Source organism: Lytechinus pictus, unplaced genomic scaffold (assembly GCF_037042905.1).
Source record: "Lytechinus pictus isolate F3 Inbred unplaced genomic scaffold, Lp3.0 scaffold_19, whole genome shotgun sequence".
Classification (NCBI taxonomy): Eukaryota; Metazoa; Echinodermata; class Echinoidea; order Temnopleuroida; family Toxopneustidae; genus Lytechinus; species Lytechinus pictus.
In genome coordinates, this window is record NW_026974140.1 from 3,630,337 (window position 1) to 3,648,246 (window position 17,910).

The 17,910-nt window shown below is 35.0% G+C and overlaps 1 protein-coding gene across 1 annotated transcript; it reads left to right on the forward strand.

Annotated features, from left to right (window-relative positions):
- Positions 1-6,353: 6,353 nt before the first annotated feature.
- LOC129260035 (somatostatin receptor type 5-like) lies at positions 6,354-17,161 on the forward strand. The gene has a single exon (XM_064114451.1). It carries the CDS (start codon positions 6,501-6,503, stop codon positions 7,614-7,616), a length of 1,116 nt encoding a protein of 371 aa, XP_063970521.1. The 5' UTR covers positions 6,354-6,500; the 3' UTR covers positions 7,617-17,161.
- The last annotated feature ends 749 nt before the right edge of the window (positions 17,162-17,910 follow it).

Consider the following 17,910-nt stretch of genomic DNA (forward strand, 5'->3'; position numbering starts at 1 on the left):
TAACGGAAGCGTGGCGCCTGTAACAGCTGCCATTGAGTCTCTTTTCAAGATTATATACCCCATTTCTAATTTAGAAATTGTCTTTGATATTAGAGTTAGAAATCATCTATCATGGAGAATAACGTATTGTGTGAATAGAGGGCTATGTATTTCCTCTTTACAACACTCCCTTTCTTTCCCCCTTCCTAACATTATGGCCTTTATCATGTTTATGTTTCTCTTGTCATCATTACCGGTTACACTTCGTAATTCCGAAGGTTCGTAATTCCGAAGGTTCTTTATTCCGAAGGTTCGTAATTCCGAAACACGTAAATTGCCTATACCTCGATGTTCGTTAATCCGAAAACGTAAAAGGGTACGTTAATCCGAACATTTGTGGCGTTATTCCGAAGGTTCGTTTTTCCGAAGGTTCGATAATCCGAAAACGAAATAAGGTTCGTTGTTCCGAAGGTTCGTTAGTCCGAAAACGAAATAAGGTTCGTTAATCATTTCGTTTTCGGACTAACGAACCTTCGGAACAACGAACCTTATTTCGTTTTCGGATTATCGAACCTTCGGAAAAACGAACCTTCGGAATTTAATACGAACCTCATTTCGTTTTCGGATTAACCATGGACCTATAAGAAATGGACGATTAACGCGAGCATTCTAGTGATGCAATCATAGTCGCCGTCTCCTGATTATGTGCATATTAATGATAACATACAGGTGCTTTGACAATAGCGACTACCAAGGCGAATCTGATCTTCACAAAGGAATGTTTTGCTCTTTTTGCCGTTTGTTGGCTGATGTCTTGTAGCAGATTATACCTTTCAATTAAGATGTTTCAGATTTGGAACAGCAAATTGAGAAGCAGACGATTTTTGTGATATCAAATTTATTATTATCGATTTGCACGCTTCTGCACACTCATAATGACTTTTCTAACAACGAGAGGGGGACGACCCCTACAAGAAACCCACCATGTTTCTCTGGAATATTATGAGGAAATCTTTAAAATGTGATTACAAATTACAATCAATCAATTTCATTTCAGCCTCTATCTTGAGATATTCATACATTTTTCCAAATAAAAACCATGGAACTAAGATAACCATTTGTAAACCAGAACTGCACATTAATTTCCGAGAATTCAGGTGATTTATTACATTCTGCGCATACAATTTGTCTAATGTTAAATGTCTAATCACCGAAAGCTTCTGTAACTCATGGTTTAATTGACGGCGACCATGATGGTATCACAGGAGATAAATATGAAGAGAATGTTATTCACATGACAATGACAGTCAGATGTTAGTGAATTCACTAACTAACCGATGAATGTCCAGCTTTCATAGGTCCATGGATTAACGAACATTATTTCTTTTTCGGATTAACGAACCTTCGGAATTACGAACCTTCGGAAATCCGAACCTTTGGAATAACCGAACCTTCAGAATAACGAAGCTTCGGAATTACAAATGTATGCGCATCATTACCACCATCGTCGCTTTCTTCGTGTTTCTCCGTCGGCCTCTTCCTTTCATCCCCTCTTCGTATTTATTCGCATTTATTTGTTTACATAATGTGCTATGATTCGGTCGTAGCTTCTATAAAATCATCCTTTATTAGTTGTCTAACTTTCGATCTTTGATCTTCATCAGGACTGTAAGTATACAAACACAACGTACAATACGATAGCCTAAATTTATTACTTAAAATCATTATGTATAAATATATAAATATACAATTTAATCGTTTTTGTTTATATAATTTGTTATCGTTATTGAAATTATCATTGTACCATCATTTATAATATATACTCTTAACACTGCGTCATCACTATTACTACTTTAATTACTTTCATTATTATCATGATTGTTTATTATATAATATGTATATTTTTAAATCTATTTCCCAATAAACATCTTCAATTCCCCTTCTTCTTGTCAATCGTTTTTTTTGTTTTACTTTCTTTCTATATACCCATCTTATGATTATTTTCCATGATAAATTGGTTTCATAAACTTTAAATGCACATTGTGAATATACCCCTCTCAGAAGTATGCACTGCTGAACTATTATTTTATTGATTTCATTTTCGACTAGCTTGAATCCAATATTTAACCAATCTTTTCCAAGTAGTGGTGAACGTTTTGGAGTCCAGCGTTTTACCGATCACCAACCTATTTGCATATCAACCGATATCGATCTACATGGGATATTCTTGGAGAAACAAAGACGCTTTCGGTAAGGTTTTCTATTTCCGGACGTCTTCCGTGTCAGTAATCAAGCAATTTGCTCTTTCTTAATTGGTGTGAGTGTGAAACGCGATCACCAATTTTGGCGGGAAATGGGCGGATCGTTTCACTTCTGATCTAAATGGAGTCAACCTCTGATATTAACTGCACTTCTTCTGTAAGGCCCAGGAAAGAAAACACTCTAGATAGCAAATTTACAATACAGAATGCTCCTAAAAGACTCTGTCAATATGTTGAGGGATTTACACCTAATAACTAAGATCCTAGTTTAACAGCTACATGTATGTGGTATTATAGATATTTGTTTTGTATGGTCAAAAGCTACGTGTAGGGATTTCATATGGAGTTTATAGAATTTATCACTAAGAAGTCTGTACATGATGTCATATGATTTTTTACACGTTAGCGTAAATAGTTAGGACTTGCGGCGCATTCACATGTTTGAAACATCATCTAAACTATTCTTGGAATTTGCTCCTTTCTCAAAAAATGGAAAATGTGGTAATACTACATGGGATAATCCTATACACTGTATACAGAAGCGTTAAATTTGATTGATTCCAGGAGAGTTACATTTCATTGATTCAATACACGTATATTCACTGATGCTGTAAGTTTCCAACTTAAGCTTCATATATAGAGCCCTAGACATTGTAGTTTGGATAGAAAACATTTTTTTTTACTGAATTGAATTCATTTCTGTTAACAATCAATTGACAATACATATAAAATAGTTCATGTGTAATTGATAAATGAAGACAGGAAGATGGCCCTACTCAGGAGCATCAATCATGGTGCTGTTGGTCTATCCAGGGGTCTTCCGGGTGACTAGATATAATGCGATGCTATGCCACAATATTTAGATAAGTTCCTATTCGTAAATGTTTATCAGAACTTATCCTAATATTTTATATTATATAATATAACATAGGGCATGCGGTTTTTTGTTTTTCCATTGGTGTGGAGTTTTAAATTCAATGCGGAAAATGACTGCATGTTTTTTTCCCATTGGTCGGTTAAGAAATGCAATTTTCTGTTAAGAGGAAATTGGTATTTGTGTAATAAACTTAAGTATAAGAAAAATGAATCTAAATGAGAATAACAATCTTGGTATTCATTGGAAATGGAGATTAAATACATACGATGTAAGGTATTATCAATAGCAAAGGTTTCTATAGTCTCTGTCAAAATATACCATTCATTGAACTGTGAATCTAAAAAATAAGTCGTTTTTGTCAAAATATATAGATAATCAGAATATGTATATTTAAAAAAATCGTCTATTCTTTACCCTTTTTTTTTTCAATGTTCATTTTCGAAACAAGCAAAATTATTTTAGCCGTACGAATTGGGGCGGAGGCAGTTGTCCCCAGAAATTTTGAAAACTTATATACAATTTTCGCTGAAATTTTTCACCACATTTTTCACCAAAAGTGTGAAAAAATATTTCCATGTCACTCTAAAGAAAATACAAAAAGCACCCCAGTGACAATCCGGTGGTTTTCTTTTCTCGCTTCTTCGAATTTTTTTTACGCATCCTGCCCCCCATGGAAAGAAAAACTGTATACGGCTATAGTAATATTATATCTCTTTTAATATCTCGACCCCATATTAATTCAGTGTTTACTAATCAAGGATGAACTCATGCCAATAAAGCCACAGTCGATTTACATATTTTTAGTTTATAAAATTGAAGGCACGTTCACTGTTATTTCTTTTGGCAGAGAATTGGAAAACGTGTTTCATCGATCGATTAGCTTCATACCTGACCGGGAAAATGAATGAAAAGGGCCCTCTGTTGTTAGACACGTTAACGGTCAACCAAACAATGCGATAATCATCAATCACTCTCGTTTCATATCTACTATAGAAAACCGACACTGTAAATTGGCAATTGTGCTTAATACAAGAACGATCTAAGTCCATGATAGATATCTCGAGTAAATGAAGCAAAACAAAATGATTTTGAGGTATGTCCATTGAAGATCTTGATAAGTTTTCAGCTAATTTCAGTTACGTTAAATAAAAGCAAAATGAAACACAAAATATTGACTCGTGTATTAGCAAAATAATTCAATGTGTACATGGGTTGACTCAATTTGGCCAGATATGGACTTGGGTCATTCTTCTATTGATTATAGTCGATTCACGCCCCTGCTTTATTCTATTGGTAAATTATGAGAACAAACAGAATACTACCTCGAGAGATCTAAATTCTTACATGAAATCAATTTGTGAATGCTACACTTTAATGCTACACTACAGATTAAATTGATGCTGATAGTACAGGCTCCTTGTACCTGTATAATGGACAAGTCTTTTATGAAAGGAAATTAAATGTGTAAAATCCTGACTTGTGCTTGAATCTATTTGAATTTCACTGACGTTTATCCCAAATTTTGATAATACAAGCGTTTTCCACTAATCATGTAGTATTGAATATTAGATAACTCTTTTTTTTAGATTATTTTACACCCAAATTTATTCAATACCCAAGCATTTTACAATTCTGTCTGTAATTGTATAGCAACCAAGTGACAAGCATTTATGTTTAATTTGCCATACTTCTAACCATATACCATAGCTTCTGTTTCCTATTAAATGAGATGAAGTGGTGAAATTCCATTTCCTCTTGAGGCACTTGACTCTTGGTATTTCTAAAAGCAACTCCAGCTTTCAACAAATTACTACCACACGGATACCCCAACTTCCTCTCGCCCGACAGAATAGTAAGACCCTTTCTATTTCTAGACAGATACCTAATCGTGGAACGCATGGTAATCATTACACTTCATCAAAAACGCATCACGCATGTAAATAGAAAGCTGCCACAACGCATGGCGGATCGTAAATGATCTATAAAATGCAAGTTAAATTGATTCTTCCTCGGTTTATTTATTCACTTTTGAGAGCATAAACCTCATATTTTTTATAACCAGCCGAAAAGTTGCTTAAAATAATTCATATATGAACGGAGCAAATATTGGTTTAAAAATCAAGATTCATTTTGCATGCAATTTTGATTTAACCAACAGTTTTTTGTTGTATATATTTGAACTTATATTCTAACTTATAGGTTGGCAAAACAAAATCTCAAGAGTGTAAATTTACTTAGAGATTACATTTCTGAGTTGATTACGTCCTTTTTTTTCCTGTAATCACAAAACCTTACATTAAGAAATTTCCAATTATTGAGTTAGATTTTTTCAAATATTGATTTATTTCATTTCATCAAAACATCCACATGAACACACGCAAAATCAAAGGCAACCAAGAATACAGGAATCGACGAAAAAGTTACAAAACCAAAAATATATAATGTACAGAAAAATAAGAATGAAATACATTCATCATATGTATGTTTCATACGCAGAACGTAATGCACATAACAAATAGACATAATGCACGCATCTTTTTAAATTAGCATGTGGAAATAAAATTTATCATGATGTTAATACAAGTAAAGTAATATTTACATATAAAAAAAAGAGAAATAAAAACAGGGCAAATAAAGCATTTGTCAACATTGGTATGAATTATTTGTTATATGATATAAATGATCGTTCTGATTTATATTTCACCCAGGAAAAAAAATTTAAATAATCAATTGTATTTTGACGATGAAATACCGTCTTAATCCAAAAATAAAAATATATGAATCTCAAATTCAAATGAAAACAAAGTAACTACCAGTTCCCCATGAAATGATGTATGCATTTTCCCTCTCTATTCTATGACGCGTCCTTGTTTCTCGAGGGTGAAGGTCGACCGTGAAAAGATCAACACAATTCTATTTTTAATCATATTGATTTTATTTTCTTAAAGGTTGACTGAAACATAATGTAGGACCACAAATATTGCTAAACGGCTTTAAACACTCATATAAAAAAAACACCAGCAGACCGTTTAATGTAACTTGCGATTAGGCGAATGGAGACGTGGCCTCCGCAGAAAGCTTGGAAGCCAATCGAAACGCGCCTCTAGCTTGTGCGGTGACTGTGATACGCACAACTGACCAATGAGAGATGTGGAGCGTGAAATCATGTATAGGCGCATGCGCTGAATGATCCCATATCCACTGTTTTCGCTGATTACTCGTACAACTTCAGTGACGAGAGTGATTTGCAAGTGTCTAGTGCCTTGTTGGTGTCTCCTTCATTCACTTCATGACTTGGTGGTGTTTTTATATAAAGCGCAACCTCTTACCATGCCCACTTTAGAAAGTTCAGAGCGTTAGGAGGGAAGCATAACGATTCACTCATGGATCTTGATTGCGAGGACAGTTTTAACATTACAATTGAAGATGTCCCTTACATGACATATGGACCGGGACACGTCTTTTACATCGCGGCGTTTCTCCCTCTTCTCTTGGTGGTCGGTGTGCTTGACAACCTCGCCTTCATTTATGTCGTGCTTAAAATCCCTCGGATGCGAACTTGTACTAATTGCTACCTTCTGAATTTGGCGATTTCTGACATCATTTTTCTTTTGATGGCAATTGGAGAGAAAATTTGGCGATTTGCTGTCTCACCGATTAGGGATGATGATGGCCCTATGGGTCGGAGTGGTTGTATCTGGGTATTCCTCTTCTCTGACACAGCTTACATTGCTTCATTGTTCTTCATTACCCTCGTGTCTGTTGAACGGTTCTGCGCAGTATGTCGTCCACAGAAGAAGAGTGAAACGAGTAAATTTAACAAGACAGCAGTTGTAACTGTAGCCTCTTGGATTATATCGGCCATAGCGTCTGCATCATTAACACCGTCCAATCTCTTTTTAAATAAATTCTGTATATCATGGCCTCCTGGGGAGCAGTTTGCCGGCTATCCGGAATCATTCGCGTTGTGTCATCCCTTACATGAATGGATTAGTGCCTATGCGCAAGGTATGCAGACCATCCCTTTCTTTATTTCTCTCGTTGTTAATGTAGTGCTTTACATCGAGATCATCAGAGGTTTGAACAGGTCAATAGAAAGATTGCGAGTTCATGGAGGGACCAAAGACAACGACACAAAAATGAGAGATCAGGTGGCGAGAATGCTCGTGATAAATGGTGCATTCTTCTTCTGTTGTTTAGCTCCTTTCGAGATCGTCTCTGCATTGAACATGATTGCTTCACTGTCAGGGGACGACTTCATCGGGGATTCGAAAACACAGGAAGTGCTTTCTTATACCGGTAGGTCTCTTTCCTACATCAACGCTGTCATCAATCCAATCATTTACACTTTAATGAGTAATCGTTATCGGGACGCATTCAAGCAAGCATTCCACATTAACACATCGGGTTCATCACGGCGGGTACCTTCAAGCAAGTCAACCACTCAGGCTACTACACAGGAGTACCTTAAAATAAGCCAAGCCGACACTAGAATGTAAATACTTCCTGAATTATCTTTAATGCTGATCCTCAGTGAAGACACGTGTCTTGGAATATGATTCAGTACGCCCTGTAGTACAAAAGTTACGTATTGAAACCTCACTTTCTGCTGGAAGTACGCTACGCAGTTTCTAGTCGCATTGTTTATTCCGGACCTTCGCTCTGCAAAATGATCCGTGTAAAGCCTGAAACTTTATTGACATTTCTCTCCAGCTCTCTATCTTTCTTATGCCGGACGCTGACATTTGCTGTGCTGAGCAATGGAAATGTAGCCGAAAGCCAGATCAATATACCGGTGAATACTCGAGAGGTCGCCAGCTGGGGTCCTTAGTCTACAGGGCACTTACAAAAATCTTCTTTTTTGTATCCTGGAGGTTTTATTTGAATGCTGTCCTTGAAATGAAAGCTGCAAATAAATACAGTTGCCCTAACAAAATATATGGGTAGTTGCCTGTCACAAGAAACGATGACCTTTGCTAGATTCCGTTGCTATCAAGACAAGGAAAAAGTTACACAAAAATTATCATTGTTTCGAAGTGCAGCGATGTTGAATCATGGATGTACATCCATGATCAATTCGAAAACAACAATATCCTTTTCAACTGCTAGGTGACGGGGAGTTGTTGTTTCAAGAAGGAAGATGTGAGCAGAGAAAACGTTGTAAAAACGGTGCTGGCTAGATATATCAGCTGTGAGAAGTGGATAGAATCTTCACTGAGAAAAAAAAATTATGGAGAGGCCCATGCTTTGCAGTTCTTTTCTCACCCCTGAAACGTTGACAGAGACAACGAAATCAATTGGAAGGGTGTTGAATTTTTAAAAGGCAAAGAATTTTGATTCAGACGATGATTGACCTTTTTGCAAAAAATGTTTCCCCCTTGGAAAACATTGAATCCCTTCCTACTGATTAAAAAAGAGAGAACCGGGGGACAAACTTGAAATGGAAGAGGCTTAACATCTTCGGAGCAATGCAAAGACATTTCTAGTGTGGACGAAAGGATGCTACATGGAGAGTATGCAGCATTTTAAATATACTCTTTGAGAATATTAATATCTTAGATAATATCTATAAAACTCAAAGGAGAATTAACTTTTGTACAGGAATATGAATTGTGATTAAAATTTTGTATGATAAGTAAAAAAAATATGTATATCAATTTTGAAAAATCGTCACTAAACCCGTGTTTTACCTATATTCCATGGAGATATAGTTTAACATTTGTTTTTCAGCAAGTTTACTCTAAAATATTTTATCTTCAAAGGTATTCTTGTTCAAATGCAGAGGTACAGATAATGCTCGTAATAGTTATTAGCTTCGGTTTTGAGCAAGTAGCCTACAATGTAGTGTCCAAGATTAAGTTAGGATGTGCGTATGTCTGTTCCGGTGGTTTGCGCGTATGCGTGTGTGAGGTTGTGTGTGTGTGTTCCGAAGGATTTGCGTGTATGAGTTTGTGTGCGCGTAGAGAGATGCGAGCGTGTGTGTGCAGATACCCATTTTTTTAAATTATAATTTCTACTCTAAATCTTTTAGAAATGCTCATTCAAAGAAAAAAAATAATTTTAATTTTATTGTTTTTATTTTTTTTTGTGAATAGGGTTTCCGATATTCGATATTGGGAAGGTTTAGATATACTCCAAAACATTTTTCGTCTATATCTTTTTTTTTATTTCGTAAGGACGCTATCTTTTTATCGGTTTAAAAAAAAAATCTTTCAAATAAATATTTGTACATTCAAAGAGAGAAAGAGAGAGAGGGTGTGAGGTTGAGCTTGAGTAAACAACTAAAACGAGTATACACCATAATGATAATGTATTAAGTAAGATGTTGTTATTCAAACAATCACCGATTTCTTAATTGTTTTAGTTCTCAAAATATAGGTATCAATGGTTTTCAAATCATATGTAAATAAAAGATATAAAATCCAGTGGAGACCGCACAGAAAAATTGTTAGCCTATAAAAAAAAGCGCTAACAGTAAGTCACATCTTTCAGATTGTGAATTCTAATTATTCATTTCAATGTGTAAGCAATGAATTGTTGTCACATTAGGCATCGCTACCACATAACCGGTTGTAACAGGGCCTCTGTTTTCGCATTGTTACCGCTAACAACGTTTCTGTGCGCTTAGTACTTATTTTTTTTAAATCAAGAAATCGTAACTAATACAACAAATCTAAAGAAGGACAACGTTACTGAAAAATATCTTGAAAGTGGCAATTTTTTCAGAAAGAGTTCATCATTATCATGCAAATATATATATATATTGATTTATATAAATTGCACTTATAACAGACGTACAAAGTTTTCTTCACGCACATACACACACCCACTCACGCACTTACCCAGACATATGTATATATATATATATATATATATATATATACATATATGGTGAAACCTATACCATATCTTATTTACAAGCACCAAAGAAAGACAGGATTTTTGTTCTCGGTGTGATGTATCTGTGGTATGAACACGGTGATACGAATGAGCGTGTGCCATTTTGCTCTGTGTGTGTGTGTGGGTGTAATGATGATTTATTATGGTTTTGATGAGTAAGATGAAGTACGGTGATATGTGTATGAATGAGTGGTGTAATATAAAGCTAGTATCACCCTTAACCCTACAGGGAGCCACTTGGCATGGCAATACCCCCAGTGATTGAAATGTGATAGAAATGGTGCCAGGCTGTTTGAACGCATAACACACTCACATTTCACAGCAGGTAAAGAAGGGCGCACAAAGATTTGGCGTCAACCATATTGATTCTTAACGGCGCCGTGCCGCTTTGGCCCTGTGAGGGTGGGGACAAGATCTTTCTTCACTTAATATTACACGCATAGGTAAAACTTTGAGGCGGTTGGAATTTATGATTTCCTCTCTTTACTTGTTTTTAACAAGCATGACAAGGATGATATGGGAAAGGAGAATGATTGGTAAAAACTGATTGACCAAAAACTCCGCCATTTTAGTTCTCATACTTAATGTGTAAGATGTAATTGGTTCATGTCGCATGAATTGTTTAGGTACCGTTTTTTGGTGATATGTTGATGTGTTTTATTAATATGTTCGTTGTCAGGGATTGTACTCCCACCTGTGTATACATGTATCCGAAGAAAATGATTACTTCTTACGTAATCATGGTGACGTTGACTTTGATAATTATGCTTAAATACTCTAATCTGCAACAATTAGTTAACATTTTGAATAAGAAGTTGATAACAAATGCATGTGATTTGTTTTTGCTTCACGTATATCAAATAATCAAATCTGATATCTGTTGATGTCCTGTTTCATGTCTACAAGTCCGTTATTTGGTCAGAAAACAAGACAACTGTTTTTTTTCCTGAGTGTTTTCCCTGCTGGAAAGAACACAAAGTCATACAGTGTGATCACAGTTTGGTCATATAGTGGACTATGTGAATTATTATTCACTCTGTGAAAATGCTCAAATTCAACAGTGTGAAGTTGTTTTGGCACTGTGGACACCTCGACAGTGTCACTGCTCACAGCGTTTTCCCAATGTTGACTATGTGAATATGTGATTCACACTGTTGAAAAATTTAAATTTAACAGTGCGTAGGTGATTTCACATTGTATGCCACACGGTGAACAGACTGTGGCTTACACCGTGGGACAATGTGAGATTTGTTCTCCAATCCGCTTTAAAAAAAAAAAAAAAAATTGTGATCGACTTAAAATAGCTTTAGATAATTTTAGAATACCAGAATACACTATAGCTATTTTTGTTTTCTTAGTCATACATCACGAACAACAACGGGCAATACTAAAATTATACCGAACTCTAGTGACAGTAACGCAATAAGGAACCTAGTGGGTACAAATCAGAAAGCAAGAAAAATATGTGATCCTTGCTATGACCTTGTCATATCCATGGTTAATCGTCTTGTAATATTGATTTTTTAAAGAAAAAATGCTTCTGTCTCCTATAACTCTTGAAATAAGTAAGTCACTGTATAACAATATGTATACCAAAAGTAAATTACAAAGCTATCCTGGCGAAATAAGTAAGTGTCGGTGACCTACAAAAAGAAAACATCATACAACTCTTTGATATCTTGTTTTTGATAATTCTTTGGGCTGCATATAAAATACCATATTTGTAAGTTACCATTTGTCGTGATCATGCTGATAATTGCTCTTCACTATCATGGAGATTGGAATTAAAATTGAAATAAGCATACCATTTAGAGGTTTTGCAGAGGGTCTCAATTTTAATTTGATTTGCTTACATCAATGGCAGGAATGAATTATTTTAGAACCATGGTATTACTCACCCAAGCAAAATACGATCCCGAAGAGATATCTAAAATTACGGATGTATGGAGTATACACCAAGAATAAAAATAGATTTGTACGGATCGAAATGTTACCCTGTATCGGCCATTATTGCATTTGCCATTTTATGAGATTTCCATTGTTGTGAGAGAGAAATCAATATCTGGTCTGACCCGAATCTCTAAATCTCGTTGGGCTTTGAAGGTTGTATTTGCGATTTCATAAGACCTCGTTATGTGGGGATTTGAGAAATTGGTGTCGAAATAATAAAAAAGAACGAATGAGAATTGTTCCATTCTGAAATTATTTGTGAATAAATGAAATTGTGATAATTCTACATCCAAAAAAATTAAGGGAAAATATTTAAAAGGGCTCCAGCCTGCTTTAGATGACAAAGTTTGTATATTGCACGGCCTCTCGGAAAACCAGCAATTTGCTGATTTAGGGTTTTTTACCGTGTTTAAATAAAATAAATCAAATCAAATCCCCTAAAACAAAGTAGGGGTAACCTTTTTTTTTTATTTGAAAGAAATTAAGTCTTAGTTTGTGAAATAAGTACCAAAGGATAATATATTGATTCAGCTGATATCATGTCTTTATTTTACAAACATCTTAAAGGAGCACTTTAAAATAATTCAGTAGCTTTTGACATTTAACCGGCATACCTAGTGGTTTACAAGCTATTTATTGCAATAGTGGTATTTGATTTAAATATTCATAAATATGAATGCATTGTTCTCGTTTGTGATGAGATGATTACGTCAGGTAAAGTATTGTCGAAATAAAATAATTGCGTACAAAACCAATTTTCTCACCAGAATGTTATTTTTTTGTCATTCAGCATGCAAATGAGTTGTATAGATCTTTGTTTTTTGCATAATGTGAAGCATTACGTCTAATTTCATGAAACGTGAATGTCAGCAATATTGGTATCATAGAATTTTGCCGCCAGTACTGAAATCCGTCGTCCTAGCCCATGACACTGACTCGCGATGGTTTACAGCATGCGCCCGTATGATTCATGTTATAATGAGATGCAAGGAAGGAGTCTCCGATAGCCATGGGCTAAGGACTCTTCAAATCTACATGAATGGTTGAAACCAGCCCCCCAGTGTTTGATAATCCCAATGACATCTGATGTTTTGTCAAACAACTAAAATACGGAAATATACAAATACTTAATTATCACAATTTTGTCAAGTTTCTGCTCTACACTGTCTAATTACAAATTCTGATGTACAAATATGTTGGTTGGTATAACCATGGGCATGATGGGTCTAGTAGGATCCATGGTGTAAACGACTATCGGCCATGAAGTCTCACCAAACTGCCGCATGCAATTAAAATCACTTGGTACAACCTGCTGTTTTCTAAGCAGCGTGTCCAGTGCTGAGATGTTTCAGGTAATTAAGTGATGCAAAAAATACTCAGAAAAGATATACGAGAGTGCTAAAAAAAAGCGGTTCTGAGAATAAACATATGTGAGTGTAATTATGAGGATACTTGTGGATACTGGAGTATCATGATCATGCAATCAATCAATATACAAAAAACATGATAAAAATCGATTTCAAAAATAATTTTGAGCATGAGGTATTGTTTTCAATAGTTTTCGAAAGCAAAGGATTCATCATTGTCATTTCAAATTGAATCATTTTTTTTATTTTGGTAATATTATTGTTACTTACGTCATTACAAAATATCTAACAAAAAGAAGAAAAGGGTACACATAATTTTCTTTTCAACGAGATCTAATAATTCTGAAATATTCCACTATCACGGTTGTACACTTCAGCAGTCAAATGTGAGGTAAAGAGTTTAAAGCTATTGAATAATTCATCGCGCTGAGTAACCTGAGTCATTTGTTTTAAAAGGATTATATCAAATGCGTAATGAACAAGGCATGCCTGTTTACCGTATTCAAATTAAAATTAAAAGGTATGAAATTGTACAAGGTAAGGAATGCTTCTAAAAACCAATACGATATTGTAGAAATCCTTTAAACCTTAATCGGAAGATTCGTACCTATAGCACCACACATTCCGCCCAATCCATCATCTAAGACATAGCTCTAATAACAGCTTTTAGAATCTCTAAACATGCCAAAAGAATGAAATCTTGATCTTTCAGCGGTATTAGGTATTCCCATGAAATGAAAACGATACTTAAATAACCTTAGCGGCTGTTTTTACAAAGCCTCGTGTGGTAGTAGAATACCGTTCCCCGGTTTTTCTTTCAGCATAATTTTATTTTCATATGAATTTTGGTGGTAAGCTGCATTTGGCTAGAACGCCATGTAATCTGACTTCATCGTGCAAATGCATTTTCTTTGAGAAAGAACATTCCCGCAAACTATAGGCAGTCTAAATAAACTTTGAAAGCCATTGATGGAAACTAAATTTGGTTTATCATTCGGAGTGCTTCTGGGTTGGGATATTGAGAGCTTGAATTGGATCAGATAATTTGAGTTCATTCTAGTGAATTGTGCTATAACTATCTGTCCTTCTCCTAGGCAGTACAGGATAGCATAACTAATTCAGCAGAAGAAGGGGATTCGCATCAAGAGATTTTTATCTTTGAAAAATTGAATGATATGGATTATATATTTTTCGAATTAAGTATTCAAATATATAAAAGTAAAAGGTACATAACTATTTATCATAATCCTCTCTCCATGCCTCACCAAAACCTATAAATTCGCGGAGAATGAAAATGTTTTTTTTGTTCACCTAATTTATTTATACCTATTAATTACAGTTTCTGTCATTATTGTTCGAGAGTTACAATTTCTGATGACGTCAATGTCATATACATGAAGAACAGTAAGATGACAATGAATTGACATGAGTTATGTTTAATGCGAAACACTGTAAAGATGGAATGTATTTCTTCTTAACAACGTACATCATAACTATACATATTCAAAACAAGATTACGTGATTTTATATATACAAGAAATCCTATAATAAATCCAACAATATCCAAGGTGGTTTGAAAAATTGATTTATCAATACAACCCCGGAAGTGTATCTTCATGAGTGGATTCATGCCGAAACCTAGCATGGCCTACTCATGTCATAATGATAATGGTTTTTTTATGCAAATTCGTTTTTCATTATTTTTTTCTTTACGCTCCAATTTCTTTATGCTGATTCGATATCAATTAAATAATCATGCTTTCAATATTGTCAGGTCATTGGGGAGCCCTCCTACATAACAAGAGGTTATGAACGTTGTTTACAGTTTGTTAGTTACAGACCTAGTTCTCCCAAGGTGAATTTAATCGATCAAGTATATAGTAAAAAAGATGGTACATTAAACGTGCGACTTCACTATACACACCGCAACAAAGAGTCAACCATCATAACACACACTGTCTTAAAATATAACAATACCTATATACACACTCACACACAAACGCCGAAACGAAAAGGAAGACTTGTACATATTTGAAGACAGTAATATTACAAAGTAATTAAATTCCTATTCTCAGTAGAAATATTATTACATCTTAGTTTCGAAATGAGTGTTTATTAATGTACATGTATATCAAATTAAGTGACATTGTTCTTGCTGTGTTCGACTGAGTAGATACATAGTCTTAGCATGATAGAAATTAGAACTTAAAAATACAATGGTGCCGATATATACATATCCTCTTCTTAAGAATTCCAACATATAATAAATAAAATAATCTTGAGGTTTCATTATAAGTTTACTATAATGATGCTTTGCTTTCAGCATATGAAGAATGAAGAAACGATGCAAGAAAAGCTGTTAAAATATCAACAGCGTATCTAGTTTGATCTCTCTCTCTCCCTCGTTGACACTCAGACGTACAGCACACGCACATACACGCACGCACCCTTCCTCACCCACGCAAATTATCTCTGTCCTTATGTACACAACTTCTCTTTTCCTTAATTTGTTCCACAGCCTCACTATCATATCTTTATTATGTATTGCATGGTTATATGTTTATTTTTAAGTATTATTTTCGTATAAACATGCTAATTAAGTGAGAACCAAAAGTTCATATGATTCAAGAGTAAAACAACAAATTAAACGGGGAGGAAAGTAAACTGCATAACGATGCTGCGACAGAAAGTTGACCGAAGCATCCACCTTGGATTTCAAAAGAGCGGAACATTGATTTTGTAGAGCAGGTGCGAAATATTCCACAATCCATACCACTTTGCTTATAGTCTACACTTCAAAAGGTACCTTAGCCTTTTAAAGTACTGCTTTGTTGTCGCATCATCACCCACTATCGAGAAGACAAAATACTCCCAATTCCCTATCGGCACTACAACGGTTCCTTTCCCCGCCAAAAATCGAGCCGTATACAATTTTTTTGCTAACGGGCCATGGTTTCAAATTTAACGCCGACTAGTTGTTGATTAGAAATGACACGTGGTTATAGGTAAAATGAGGTTTCGATAGCGGCTATGGTGTCAAATTAAGGGTTACGGGGTAACTTACATTACGATACCGTGTATAAGATCTATTGGGTAATGGAGTTAATTTTTCATGTTCCCAAAGTTACACAATGGGAAAATAACGAAGATACAATGCCAATAAAGTTTGTCTTGGAAAGGTATTCATACAACGGGGAAAAACTACAATGTCAGGATGCTTAATTAAAAATAGTAATTCTAGAACCATTATCATATAAAAAAAATGAAGTACTTCACGATATTCATCCCGTAAATACGGATGCATTGATTTAGACATACCAACCTGTACACATCGGCATACTTGTGTATTTTAACTGTCTGTTTGCATGAATTTTCTGGAAAAGAAGTAATCTAGAACATAATTAATTGAAAATAAAGGCGACGGCCAACTACTTTAAGTATGCTGATAGGGAGGGATGGATGGGACCGATTCTTTGCATTTGTAAAACAAAGCACGCAGGTGATACTTCAATACTTTAGGTGCTGTTTTCGAAGATGATTAAAACAAGAGCCAGAAGAAAGAAAGCAAATAGGGTGATACAATGTAATAAAGATGATAACATTACAGATCTCCAGGGCTCTTTCTTTGCATTATTATATTGAATAGCACGGATCAAAGATGATAATCACTCATCGTATGCTGTGATAAGGTACTACACTAAGCTTGGAGGAAATTTGAGGAAGCTTTGAGACAAACGTGTCTGAAGAAGCGGTAAATGTCACACGGGCAATAATTGGATCATGTTTGGGTAATATCATTGATTTTTTCAGAAATGTTATAGGAAGAATAAGAGAAACAATAAAAAAAAAACAAGAACGAGGAAACAAGAAAATGGGAATGAAATGTCATCAAAAACTTATCTTAGGATGATCCATTGAGAATTATATAACTCAAACGAAGATTCTTGCCATCTGATTGGTTGAAAGGTATTCAATATTTGGTCCATTCTTTACTGCGTGCATTTTTTATTTTTCCATTGCACGGTACGCGCGCTAGCGCTCCCTCAGTATAATCATGTGTATGTCTACTTACCTTTTTGTGTATGTATGTGTGTGTGTGTTTGCGCGCATGAAGTTAGCGCAGATCAAACTGACTGTGCGCACTCGACTCAGATCCATGAAGCAATGCGCGTCACAAACATGAAAGAAAAGGGCTGATGAGCTGTCGATACATGGTGTAATCCACCGACTAGCAATTATCAGAGAAAAGGAGTTGCTGGAAATAGGCCAACCTAATCTTTATCTTTTTTATTCCTTTTTTACATTTTTAAAAACTTTGTAACTTATATGAGTTATATAAAACAAATAATGAATATAAATATTTGTGCAATGGAAATAATATTTACATTCGATGAAAGATTAAAAGTTCCATTCAACTCGGCTAACGCCTCGTTGAATGGAACTGTACATCTTTCATCTCATGAAAATATTCTTCCCATTGCACGCATACACATTCATTATTTGTATAACATTTTACCCAGTTGTATCTATCATCGATTGCACCAATCATAATTGGGAATAAGAGAATAATTCATCT